Source organism: Quercus lobata, chromosome 12, assembly GCF_001633185.2.
Source record: "Quercus lobata isolate SW786 chromosome 12, ValleyOak3.0 Primary Assembly, whole genome shotgun sequence".
NCBI classification, from domain to species: Eukaryota; Viridiplantae; Streptophyta; class Magnoliopsida; order Fagales; family Fagaceae; genus Quercus; species Quercus lobata.
In genome coordinates this window covers 8,088,545-8,101,881 of record NC_044915.1, presented here as the reverse complement: position 1 = coordinate 8,101,881, position 13,337 = coordinate 8,088,545, and the positions used below count along the sequence as shown (strand labels likewise).

Sequence of the window (13,337 nt, the reverse complement as noted above, 5' to 3'; positions counted from 1 at the left end):
TTTAATCGAATTTTGACAAGTTGAAGTCCATCAATATGGCTGGCTCCTCGAACTTGATTAAAGCCCCCAACTTTAATGGAGTTCCAAAGCTTGAGGAATTAGTTCTTGAAGGGTGTTCAAAGTTACGCACGCTTGACCCATCCATTGGAAAATTGGAAAACCTTAAACTTCTTAATCTAAAGAAGTGCCAAGAACTAACTAGTCTTCCAAACAAGTTTGAATGGAAATCTCTTGTGACTCTTAATCTTACTGGTTGTTCCAAAGTCAAGAAAATTCCAGAATATGTGGGAAACATGAAGCACTTAGAGGAACTTCTTTTGGAAGGCGTTGCTATCATAGAATTACCTTCATCAGTTGAATGTTTGACTGGCCTTAATACTTTGATCTTGAAGAATTGCAAAAATTTAGTGCATCTTCCTAACATCATTTGTAGCTTGACATCGCTTAACAATCTTAACCTTTCTGGATGCTCAAAATTTGACAAATTGCCACAGGACTTGGGGAATATCACAAGTCTAAAGAACCTTTATTTGAGTGGGACAGCCATAAAGGAGCTGCCTTCATCAATTGAATTTTTGAATGGCCTTGAAGCATTGGCTCTAGAAGATTGCAAAAAGTTTGTGCTTCTTCCAAGTACCGTTTGTAGTTTGAAGTCACTAAAGGCAATGTATCTTTCTAGATGCCCAAAATTTGTCAACTTGCCAGAGAACCTCGGGAATCTCAAACATCTGAGTAGTCTTTATTTTGGAGGAACAGCAATAGAAGTATTGCCATCATCTGTTGGACATTTGACTGCCCTTTGGGATTTAAACCTAGAAGATTGCAAAAATCTTGTGTGTCTTCCAAGCACCATTTGTAATTTGAAGAGGGTATATCGTCTTGATCTTACTGGATGCTCAAAAATTACCAACTTGCCAGAGAACCTGGAGAATATGGAAAGCCTAGCGGAGCTTTTTTTGGGTGGAACTGCTATAAAAGAGTTACCTTCCTCCACCATTAACCTTAAACAGGTCATGCTTAGTTTATCTTTCAAGGGATGTCAATTGTCATCATCTTCATTGACATCTATGCCAAGAGGTCAATATATAGATCTCAGTGACTGCAACCTTTCGGCAATTCCAAGCGGTATTGACCGCATCCCTATGACGGAGCGTTTTGTTTTATATCTAAGGGGAAATGATTTCGTTTCCCTTCCTGAAAGCATCTCTCAATTCTCTGGACTGATACGTCTTTACTTGGATGGTTGCAAAAGCCTTCGATCATTATCAAATATTCAGATTCCGTCACAAGTTGAATTTATATGCGTAGACAATTGTACCTCACTGGAGAGATTGCCAGAAGGCCCAGAACCACTAAATGATTCCGTCCGAAATAATTTCACTGTCCAGTGTTTCAACTGCTTCAAATTGGCTGAAAATTTTCAAAACTTCAGTAACATTTTTCAGGTATCTCTCTCTCTAATCTCTACGTGTGTTTTCTAAATATCACCTACTTGGGAAATTACGCTAATATTCTTCAGGTATCTATCTCTGTCTCTGTCTCTGTCTCTGTGTGTGTTGGGTTTTATTTATTTACCCCCAAGATCATGGTTTGTATATTTCAGGGACAAAGTTGTAAACAACTTGAGAAATATTATATTATTCCTGGAAGGGAAATTCCGAAATGGTTTGAAAAAGTGAACATATGTGATACTTCAGTTGGCCCTCGTTATGGACGTGGGCCTTATGAAAAAAAAAAAGTGAAGATACAATTGCCTGGGTCTGGGTCAGGGTGTGATGAGTGGAGGGGAATTGTTTTGTGCGTTGTTTTATTACCCTTACCCATCGAGCGTCATTATGCATACCGACGCATTTTTGTGAATGGATCCCATACTTCCTTTTATTTGAGGTCAGAATATGGTAAAGTTGAATCGCATCACCTTTGGCTGCACAGTGTGTCCAAGAACAAATTCCGCCTTCCGAAAACTCCAGGTCGCTCTATTGATAAGAAGGGATTCCATCAAGTTGAGCTTGAAATACAGAGCTGGGGCTTCGAGGTGGAGAAATTTGGGTTTCGTGTGGTATAAAAGCAAGACATTGAAGATCCCTATTGAGATGTGAAATAGAGTATGATGACACTTTCTTCAGTTGGTGATGAAATCTAGGGTTTGAAGATCCCAACCAAAATAAGCGAAGCCCATGATGAGGATGATGGGGAATTCTTTTCCTTCACTTCTTTAACCTGTGAGTTATCAACTTTCTTCCTACCATTATAAATCACTTTTCTTTTTTGTGTGCTGCATATGTAATGCTCTGTTTCTTTTTCTTTTTGTTTTGGCTAAGCATATGTAATGCTCTGTTAAACTTCTACTAATATTCAAATGCATATTGAGATTTCTTGTCCCTCTGTAACGGTTTTTATTTTTGTAGTTCTTGTTACTGTCCGACGTATATAATAATGCTTTCTTTTTTCTTTACCGGCATTTGGGTCTGTCGTTCATGCTAAAGAAATTTACAAAAGACACCTTGCCTGGTTCAGATGTTGATTTTGCTCTATGATTTGCACACCTACGTACAATTGAAGTTAGATAAAGAAACGTTATCAAAAAGTGAATTGAAGTTTGCAAAAATTTTATTTTTTTTCCTGTTTGGTAGTCAAAGAATGAGAAGTTAATAAATGGGTAACTATTCAATATTTATACTATTCTCGTGTGAGAAGCTAATATTATCCCAAAATATTATAATTTAGTATGCACCAACACTTTCTTTGAATTTTCACCGTATCCTTTTTTTGGTGCAAAGGACACATGTTTATATATATATTTATATATTTATATATATGCCAGGGGATGGTATGCAGAAACTAGCAACTCCACAACCAACACCCAAAACATGAATTACCCTGTAGAACGTAGATCAACTGTCTCACTGGTAGTCATTCTTCTCAACCTGAATTTACAACAATATTAAGTGAAGTTTAAATTATGTTACTAAAAACAAAAACCATTGATCCTGACACAAAATTCAAAGTAATAAATACAAACACATGTCATGACTTATGAGTCTTGTAATTAAGTAAAGTTTGAATGTTTGCAATATATGATTTTAAGTCTTAATAGGCCTTGTTAAAAGGTGAACTATTGCGTATTGCTTTTGTTTGTTATATCAACTAAAGATTCACCGTCACTGACAGTGAGACATTGAGTCTTATACATAGATGTTATTTATTGTAATATAGGCCATAGATTCTGAATCTACGCCCCCTTTATGCTATTTCCAATTCCCGTAGTAAATAATATGCTTAAGGACTTATGCAGTGTTAAGATCTAGATATAATTAAAATTTGCCTATAACCTTGGATGTTTTATTGCTGCCCAAAGAACAGGTTTTACTTTACTAATTGTTGCTTGAAAGTTGTGACTCAACAAAATTGGTGATCTGAAATAGGTCTTGTATTAGCCAATTGCTGTTGGGTTTAATGTCACTTCCACCTCCTACAAGAATGGGATGGTGGGTGAGACCACAGGTTCAAATGTCGATGGGTTTGTGGTTTAATTGCTTAGCAAAAACTCATTAGAAAATAGTCTTATATAATGCTGCTGCTGCTGCTTTTGCTGTTGGTGTTTTGTGTGTGTGTTTTCATTTTCCTTTTGCAAATGATCCTTGGATCAAATTCCATCTGCTCCCTACCTAAATAAGAGGTGGAGGATAGCTTATGGGTTGAATCCCATGCAGGTGTTTGAGTTCTATTTACCCATATAAAACAAGTGTTTTCCTTTTCCTTTTATGTTAGTTTTTATTTTCCCAGTCAGAAAGATAATTTTGTCTTGCCTTTTTAGGCTTATCAAAGAGTTCGACAGACAAGCCAAGGATTTGGAGGGTAGAAATGATCCAGACACTAACAAGATGCTGAATGATAAAAAAAAAAAAAGTCAATGGTGTGTTGTTATCTTTATTTCTAGTTAGCCTTAGATATTATAGATTTTTGCCAAAATTTTAGTTCTGTGTCAGTTGATTAAATCTTGCATCCCAAATGTAATGAATGATGTTCCTACTCTATGCAGATCAAAGAGTTGAATTCATATGTTGCTCTTAAAAAGCAGTAAGTTAACATCAGTCAGAATTTACCATTATTTTCAGTTCTAAAGCAGCAGAGATAATTTTATCCACCTGAAATGCATCTGACTTGTCATAAACTCTATTTTTAGTATTTTTATTTTCTTACTATTAGTTTTTTAATGCTTTATGTTGCCCCCTTTGTCCTGAACTATTTTTTGTGTCCCAAATTGAGTGCCAAATCGTAGAAAACTATGCATTAAAATGATCAGTTTTCCGTATTACCTTCTGTCAAATAAATCTAAATGCATAAGAGAAGCCAATTCAAATTGGTGACGTACATTTTTTGTTACATTTTTTTACAACAAAGGTAATTTTTAAATCCACTATATATATATATATATATATATATCATGTGTCAATGCATTAAGTGTCTTAAATTAACTTTGTGCTTTCTCAAATGTGAAACATAATTTGGGACATTGGTTTTATAGTTATAAATCATAATGGAATCTATACACATTGCTGGCCTCTCCACAGTTCATTAGCTGACAAAAGCCTCAAAGTTACAGTTAGATGATACAACGTACCAATCATTGGTTGAAAACACATTATTTTTGCTGTTTCAAGTGAGGGTGGCACCTACTGTGAACAAGATGACAGAAGTAGCATAAAATGGCTAGGCCTTGTGCAATGAAGATGTAATAATTTCACCGGTAAGAAAGAGTGATTTGATCAAGTTGAAGGAGCAAAAAGGGTTAGAGAGGCAAAAATAACATCGGTACAAATAGCAAAAAAAGGAAATGATAAATAGATTAGAGCACTTGAAGTTAGATTTGATTTGGTGGGATGGAGAAAAAAGATACGTGTGCCGACTTTCTATGAATACAAGATTCATTATTTGGGAATGAGAGCAGAAAGGAAAGTGGGTGCATTTTTTTGGCTGCAATAGAAAATTAAGAGAAGCGTGAGTAGGCTGCTTTATATAATATTTCTCACTTTGCTGAAGACATACACCTAATGTAGTCCAAATAAGCAAGTACATTTTTATTTGGATCACATGGGCAGACAATCTGAGCTCTTTTCATAAGAAATCTCAACTAACTAGTGTAGTTGAAGAGCGAGAATAATATTGTAGTTACAGCTCTTATTCATTACTGTGTTGACAGACTTAAATTTTATAGGGTTAAAAAATGGTTAAAGAATAATATATATTATTTCTTTTTAAAAGGTAGTTATGTGATAACCAAGAAATTACTTCTATGCTTTGTTGTAATGGTGTACTTTTATCTCTTGTTTGCCAATTCCTCATGCGGGATTTGGATTGGGCTGTGAAAGGCTTGTGCAATTTGCTACAGGAATAGAGAATATAAGAGACACAATCCCTTTCCCTCAGACGCCTGGTTCAGCTGAATTTTAATGGTGAAGTTGTGCATTTTTTTTGTTCTCTTATTGTAGTCAACCACAGCATCATTTTTTACCTGTCCTGCTCCTCATCTCCTTAAGTAAATTCAATTTGAATCACCTTCTCTGTTTAACACTTATGTGCATCAAAACTTCAAACTATATAGGAAGGCTACCAAAAAAAAAAGAAGAGGGATTAATGGAGTTGGCCCAATCGGTTGGGACCAATGCTTGGATTATCTTCTGGTCAATGTTGCCTAATCTGAAAAATGTTGATAATTGTGAAGTGATCATATATTTATCTGGAAGTATAAAAAAAAAATTGTATTTTTGTATGACATTCATCTGAAACTCATTGAGTTCTTGTGTGTCATATTATCGTTTCTTTTGTTTTCAAATCTTTTGCATCATTGAATAATTACTTGAATGCTTCTTATTCTTTTCCTAGGATTTACTTTCAATTTGTTGTGGATACAAAAATGCATCAATTCTTTGAAAACAAGAGAATCGATCTCTTTGAAGGGGGGCACCAAAGAATATAAATAATGCCTAGCTACATCTTTTTCACTGATGTGTCTACTACTCTTGTCAGCCTTTCATGCTAAAATCAGAGTTAGTTATGGGTCTAAATTTTCATACAACCCTATGGCTCATGCATTTTTGTTGTAATGCTTGGATGATTAAGGATACCTGATAAACACATGTCTATTTGGTTGTGGATTTGTCAAGGAATTTTGTCTAATAGAAAATATTAGTAGTTTCTGTATGTAATGAAAAGATGCCAGATTCATATACATCACAGTGAAGTTGGTTTGGGTGGCTACTTTAGTGATTGAGTTTGATGTAATGCATATTACAAATGAAGTTACCGTGGATGGCTGCTGTCTGTTGGTGCAAGTAACTATTCAAAACCCTCTGAGCTTGGCCAATTTGATGGCTTTAATCTTTGTGGACGCTATATTGATGATTTTATAATTTTTATTTTTATTTTTGAGAATTCTTTGTATGCAATGTAGTGAGTGCACAATAGCTACCTGGAGCATGGAGGTGGAGACAGTAGGGTTCCGTTTGTTAAACAAGCAAGACATCAAAGAGACATAGATTGTGAGGAATCCAGTCAAGGAGATTTTTTTTCCCTCTTCTTTTACCTGTGAGTTATCATCTTTCTTCCTACCATTATATAATCTAGTTGTTTCCTTCCTCTCTTTTTTTTTTTTTTTTTTCCTGGACATATACTAACATGTCTTTTTCTGTTAAACTTCTACTACTATACAAATTCATATTGAGATTTCTTATTTCTCTGTTAACGGTTTGTTGTAATTCTTGTTTTTCTTTTTCTCCAACAGTCCGACATATATAATAATGTTTTCTTTTTTCCTTACTGGCATTTGGGACTATGATTCATATTGATTTACAAAAAGGCACCTAGCTCAGCTCCTTAGATGTTGATTTTGCTCTATGATTTGCACACTTGCATGTACTTATCAAAAAAAAAAAAAAATTTTGCACACTTGCATGTAATTGAAGTTAGATAAAGAAAAGTAATGAAAAAGTGAATTGAAGTTTGCAAAACTTTTTTCAGTTTGGTAATCAAAGAATGAGAAGTGAATAAATATTACAATTTTTCAATGGAATTGTGTTATAATTTGTACAATGAATATGCTGTATTGGTGCACACCAACACTTCCTTTGGGTTTTCATCATATCATCTTTTGGTGCAAAGGACGTGTTTGTATATCCTAGGGGATGGTATGTAGAAACTAGCAACCCCACAACCAGCGTCCATAATGTGAACTACCCTGCAGACAGATTAACTGTCTCACTGGTTGTCATATTTCTTAACCTGTCATGACATGTCATGACTCATGAGGCTTGTAATTCAGTAGAGTTTAAATGTTTGCAGTATATGGTTTAACTCTTAATGGGCCTTGTTAAAAGGTGAGCTATTGCGTTTCGATTATGTTTGTTGTATCAACTATAGATTCACTGTCACTCATAGTGAGACATTGAGTCTTATACATAGATGTTATATATTGTAATGTAGGACTGAGATTCTGGATCTACACCCCATTTAAGCTATTTCCAATTCCAATACTGAACATCCTGTAAAACTCAGTAAATAATATGCTTAAGGACTTATGCAGTGTTAAGATCTAGATATAATTAAAATTTTCCTATAACCTTAGGTGTTTAATTTCTGCCCAAAGAAAAGGTTTTACTTTACTAATTGATGCTTGAAAGTGCTACTTAACAAAGCTGGTGATCTGAGATAAGTCTTGTATTATCCAATGGCTGTTGGGCTTCATGGCACTTCCACCTCCCATAGGTATGGGATGCTGGGTGAGGTCGCTGGTTCAAACATTGATGGGTATTTGGGATAATATTAATGGCCTAGCAAAAACTTATTAAAAAATAGCCTTTTTTTTTTTGCTAAGCTAGAAAATAGTCTTATATAATGCTTCTGCTGCTGCAGTTGATGTTTTGTGTGTGTTTTCATTTTCCTTTTGCAAATGGTCCTTGGATCAAATACTGTCTCCTCCCTATCTAAATAAGAGGTGGAGGATAGCTCTTGGATTGAATCCCAAGCAGGTGTGTGAGTTCTAGTTACCCATATAAAACAAGTGTTTATCCTTTTCCTTTTTTGTTAATTTTTACTTTCCCAGTCAGAAAGATAATTTAGTCTTGCTTTTTCAGGCTTATCAAAGTGTTCAACAAACCAGCCAAGGATTTGGAGAGTAGAAATCATCCGGACACTAACAAGATGCTGAACAAGAAAAAGCAGTCAATGGTGTGTTGTTATCTTTATTTCTATTTAGCCTTAGATATTATAGATTTTTTTTCCAAAATTTTAGTTTTGTGTCAGTTGATTAAATCTTGTATTCCAAATGTACTGAAAGATGTTCATACTCTATGCAGATCATAGGTTGCTCTTTATAAGCAGTAAGTTAACATCAGTCACAATTTACCATTATTTTGGTTCTTACAGCAGAGATAATTTTGTACACCTACAATGCATCTGACATGTAAAAACTCTATTTTTAGCATGTTCTTTTCTTACTGTTAGTTTTTTTAATGCTTTAGAGCATTCACAACAATGATGGTAAAATGAATGAAATGCTATTTTTATAGCTCCAAACACTAAAAACATGCTCCATCAAAGATGCTATATCTAAAAAAAAATTGGCAACTAGCTACAGTGAACTGCCCCTTTTGTTTTAAATTTTGTGCTTTCTCAAACGTGACACATGATTGGGGACATTGGTTTTATAGGCATAAATCATAATGGAATCCATAAACATAGCTAGCCTTTCCACAGTTTATTGGTTGACAAAAGCCTCAAAGTTACAATTAGATGATATAAGGTGCCAACTGCCAATCATTGGTTGAAAAGACATTATTTTTTCTGTTTAAAGTGAAGGTGGCACCTAATGGCTGCTGTGAACAAAATGAGGGAAGCAGCACAATTGGATAGGCCTTGTGCAATGAAGGTGTAATAATTTCACTGGTAGAAAGAGTGGTTTGATCATGTTGAAGGAGCAAAAGGGTTAGAGAGAGGCAAAAATAACATCAGTACAAATAGTGAAACAGGAAATGAAAAATAGATTGGAGCGCTTGAAGTTGTATTTGATATGTTGGGATGGAGAAAAAAAAAAAAAAAAAAAACGTTTCGACCTTCTACAATCAAGGGTTAATGGAGTTGGCCCCAATTGGTTGGGACCAATGCCTGGCTTAATTATGTTGAGTTGAGTATTTATTGGATGAGTCAAGATATTGGATTGTCTTCTGGTCAATGTTGCCTAATCGAAAAAATGTTATTAATTGTAAAATGATCATATATTTATCTAGCAGTTATTAAAAAAAAATAAAAAATAAAAAATCATATTTTTGTTTGACATCCATCCGAAACTCATTGGTTCTTGTGAGTTGTGATATCATTTCTTTTGTTTTCAAATCTTTTGCATCACTGAATAATTAATTGAATGCTTCTAGTTCTTTTCTTAGGATTTATTTTCAATTTGTTGTGGATACAGATATGCGTCAAATCTTGAAAACAAAAGGTAGAATCGTTCTCTTTGATGAAGGCACTGAAGGATATAGGGAAGATAATGCCTTGCTAGCATCGTGTAAGTATACATCTTTTCGCCAATGTGCTAGTTATCACTGAATAATTACTTGAATGCTTCTGATTCTTTTCTTAGGATTTATTTTCAATTTGTTGTGGATACAGATATGTGTCAAATCTTAAAAACAAGAGAATTGATCTCTTTGATCATGGCACTGAAGGATATGGGGAAGATAACGTCTTACTAGCATCGTGTAAGTGTACATCTTTTTCACCCATGTGCTAGGTGTCACTAATGTGTCTACTACTCTTGGCTGCCTTTCATGCTAAAATAAGAGTTATTTATGGGTTTAAATAGTAATACAAACCTATGGCTCATGCATTTTTGTTGTAATTCTTGGATACCTGATAAAGACATTTCTATTTGGTTGAGGATTTGTCCTGGAATTTTGTCTAATAGAAATAGTTATAATAGTCTGTATCAGATGAAAAGATGCCAGCTTCATATGCCTCACAGTGAAGTTGGTTTGGGTAGCTACTTTAGTGTTTGTGTTTGATGTAATGTATATTACAGATGAAGTTACCGTGGATGGCTGCTATTTGCTGGTGCAAGTAACTCTTTAAAACCCTAAGCACTTGGCCAATTGATGGCTTTAATGATATTTTGATGATTTTATATATATATATTGAGAATTCTTTTTATGCAATTTAGTGAGTGCACAAACACACACATGATAAGTTAAGATAGAAATGATAATATGAAAAAACCACTCTCATTGGCGTCATGAAATCAGAGTCACAGTAGTATTGTGTCTAAAGTATATTTGTTAACATCTACCTTTTTTTATGGTTCAGAAATTGTAAATTGCTGCTTCTAAAGTAACCAATGCATACCTTTAAGTTTAATCTGGAATCATGCCCTATGTTTGATATATTTCATATCAATATATGTTGCTTCAAGTACTTTATAGTTTATATGTTAAATGTTTCTCAGTTATGAAGCATATTTAATGCTAAGGCAGTGGCTATATGCATGCTGCCATGACAAATCAACAGCTAATGGATAGTGGAAACCGGATGATGGATGAGACTGATCAAGCCATTGGAGGTCAAAAAAGGTTGGATTATCTCTGATGATCATTTTGTGAGGAAATTAGTTTTATTTATTTTGGTGAGTTGAAAAGGGATAAGTTTCGTAGGCTATTTGGAAATGTGATCATTATTTCCTCTCATTCTTTTCTATTTCTTTATAGAAGGTTACAGGTGGAATTGTATCTTGTATTTCTAAAACGTACTAACTTTTTTGCTCTGCCTTGAACATCACTTGCACTAGTTTGCATCAAGACCTGAACAAATTATGGAATATTTATTTTGAAGTGTGATCATTATTTCCGATCATTCTTCTCTCTTTCCTTGTAGAAGGTTATAGGTGGAATTGTATCTTGTATTTCTAAAACGTACTAGTCTTTTTAGCTTTGCCTTGAGCATCACTTGCACTGGTTTGTATCATGACCTGAACAAATTATGGAATGTCTTTAACTAACTCATATCTCCCCCCACACCCACACCCTCCCTCTCCCCACCCCCCCCCCCCCCAAAAAAAAAAAAAAAAGAGCAAGAAAACATAAAAGTAGTTTTACTGTTCAAAAAAGTATGGAATCATCACAAAAGAAAAATAAATTCGGTATCTCCTTGTTTGTGGTAGACTGTACAAGACACCATCAATGTTGGAACAGAAACTGCAGCAGCACTCAAGGATCAGGTGTGTAATTTTTCAGCTTAAAAAATATGGATTTCACGGCAGTTTAATATTTCATATCGAATTAAAAACTGTGTGTCTCTCCCCTACAGTTTCTCTCTTGTTTCGTTTAATCTTTCAAAAAATTTCAATGCCATGGAAACTAAAGAAATCGATTATATTTATGTTTAGACTGAACAAATGAGTTGGGCTGTTAAGTGTTAATGAGCTGGACTATCCATTTCTTGATCAAGAATGCTTCTCAACTTGTGAAGGAATTTGGTAGGCAGGTCAATCTCCGAAAGTGTATCTTCTTCCTGTTCTCGTCATATATTGACTATTAGTTATATGTTTTACTTGCCTCGTTTATTTCTTTAGGTTGCAACTGATAGGTGTATTATGGCATTACTCTTCCTTATTATTGCCGTTGGAGTCATGGCCATCATTATTGTAAAGGTAAGATAGCTTATCATCCATTTTCTTTGCCATTAACAAAATTTAATTTTCTAAATAGTTGATTTTGCCTTTGCCATCTGATTACAAATTGGAACCAAATCCTTGACACTATTGTTTTTAAATGTATATAACTGTATATGGTATTGCATTACCTTGTTTTATGCTTCAAGTGGACCTTTTATAAATAAGTTGATCTCAGATTGACCTTGTTTGTATAACCCTTACTTGCTTAAAAGTTGCAGGAAGATACTTTTATAATGCCAAATGTTGTAGTTAAATGTAGTGAATCTTAGTGATTTTTTGCTTACCAAATAAAAAATAAAAGAATCTAATTCTGTATATCCTCTTTTTTTAAAAATAATAATCACTTTACTAAAAACAAAAGAAAAAAAGAAGACAAACACAAGTGCATGAGTGGGTAAAAGAGTTAATCTAATAGTTGTCACATGTTCATGTCCATTGGTAATGCACTGATTGCAACTTGAGGTCATCTTGGAACTTACGGATTCTTTTGGAACTTAACTACTTAAGTTGCATATAAGTTTGAGTTCGAGGATGAATCGTTTGGTTGTTTTCATAACTGCATTGTCCAGAAAATTTGTTTTACGGTTCTTAGATCATTTAAGAACCTTTCACTGCTTCTATGTTATTCATTTCAACAGGTCTTACACCATGTATAGTGAGAGGGTGTCTTAAGTCACCAAGAACATTCCATGTTTTGCAAGTCTCATGTGACTGCCAAAAGCCATTAATAACTTGAGAAACAGCTGGCTTTATAAGAGTGCATTGCCCATTTCTTTCCATTTGGTTAAATGAATTTTTTAGTGAATTATTTATTTTTTTATTTTATTTCAGCTCGTGAATCCAAACAACAAGGACATCAGGGATATTCCAGGATTTGCCCCACCAGCAATGGGTTGGAAATTACTTTGGAGTGCTTGTTATAAATTTAGAAAAGGATCATCGAATGAGATTGCAATGATGATTTTCCATCTCATGGATGGAACATCAGCTTAGTTCGTGATGCTGCTGGTAACGCCTGTTTTATAGAGCTGGTCTAGACTCTAGTTGAGTATGGATTTCTTTCTAGTAATTTTTCTGCAGAGTGATCATACTTTCCCGAATATTAGTCTCTCAAACTACTGCTGGGATTCATTAGCTCCAATTGGAAGTGGTCTGTGTGATTATTTCTTCCCCGACTGAAATATCATTCCTATTTGAGGAAAACTGGAAAAATGTGTAGATCGTGTTGTTTCACACCATGATTTGCTACACTTATAAGATATTTGATCTGCACTTCATAATATATTTTTGGAAATTTTTGTTATTTACTGTTTATTTTGCGATATCTTACGTACTATTAAAAAAAAAAAATGATAGTTATAAGTTATAACAATGGGAGAGGAATTCAAATCCCTGTTCTCTTCATAAAGGAGAGTAGGCAACGTTGCTGATTTACAAGGCGTATCTTATGTCCTATTGATTCCCTGCTGTTCTATATTTTGTCTTCTTCATCTATATGCATCCACCATGTATAGAGATGAAATTGAAGGTTGGTGGAAAGTCCCAAAAAAATAATAATAATTTAAAAAAAAAAAAAAAAAAAAAGCTTTGTTGAAAGATGAACATATGATTAGTCCCC

The 13,337-nt window shown here is 34.3% G+C and overlaps 1 protein-coding gene across 12 annotated transcripts; it reads left to right on the top strand.

Annotated features, from left to right (window-relative positions):
- Nucleotides 1-13: 13 nt before the first annotated feature.
- Nucleotides 14-13,022, top strand: LOC115972186 (disease resistance-like protein DSC1). 12 transcript variants are annotated; one of them, XM_031092373.1, is made up of 15 exons: nucleotides 14-1,445; nucleotides 1,604-2,222; nucleotides 3,818-3,916; nucleotides 4,043-4,080; nucleotides 6,455-6,588; nucleotides 7,912-8,027; nucleotides 8,133-8,226; nucleotides 8,355-8,378; nucleotides 9,470-9,562; nucleotides 9,667-9,755; nucleotides 10,496-10,619; nucleotides 11,207-11,263; nucleotides 11,432-11,521; nucleotides 11,618-11,695; nucleotides 12,551-13,001. In XM_031092373.1, the coding sequence occupies exons 1-2, from the start codon at nucleotides 36-38 to the stop codon at nucleotides 2,063-2,065; spliced, it is 1,872 nt and encodes a 623-aa protein (XP_030948233.1). In that variant the 5' UTR covers nucleotides 14-35; the 3' UTR covers nucleotides 2,066-2,222; nucleotides 3,818-3,916; nucleotides 4,043-4,080; nucleotides 6,455-6,588; nucleotides 7,912-8,027; nucleotides 8,133-8,226; nucleotides 8,355-8,378; nucleotides 9,470-9,562; nucleotides 9,667-9,755; nucleotides 10,496-10,619; nucleotides 11,207-11,263; nucleotides 11,432-11,521; nucleotides 11,618-11,695; nucleotides 12,551-13,001. The 12 variants fall into 12 exon arrangements, with proteins under 12 accessions (XP_030948233.1, XP_030948231.1, XP_030948241.1 ...); XM_031092371.1 differs by having other exon boundaries at nucleotides 11,432-11,529; XM_031092381.1 differs by lacking the exon at nucleotides 3,818-3,916 and having other exon boundaries at nucleotides 11,432-11,529; nucleotides 12,551-13,022.
- The last annotated feature ends 315 nt before the right edge of the window (nucleotides 13,023-13,337 follow it).

Bases quoted from the DNA above. Each gene is read 5' to 3' on its own strand.
- LOC115972186 (XM_031092382.1), top strand. From the start codon at position 36: ATGGCTGGCTCCTCGAACTTGATTAAAGCCCCCAACTTTAATGGAGTT. The intron at 1,446-1,603 runs GTATCTCTCTCT...TGTATATTTCAG, and splicing joins ACTTCAGTAACATTTTTCAG to GGACAAAGTTGTAAACAACT.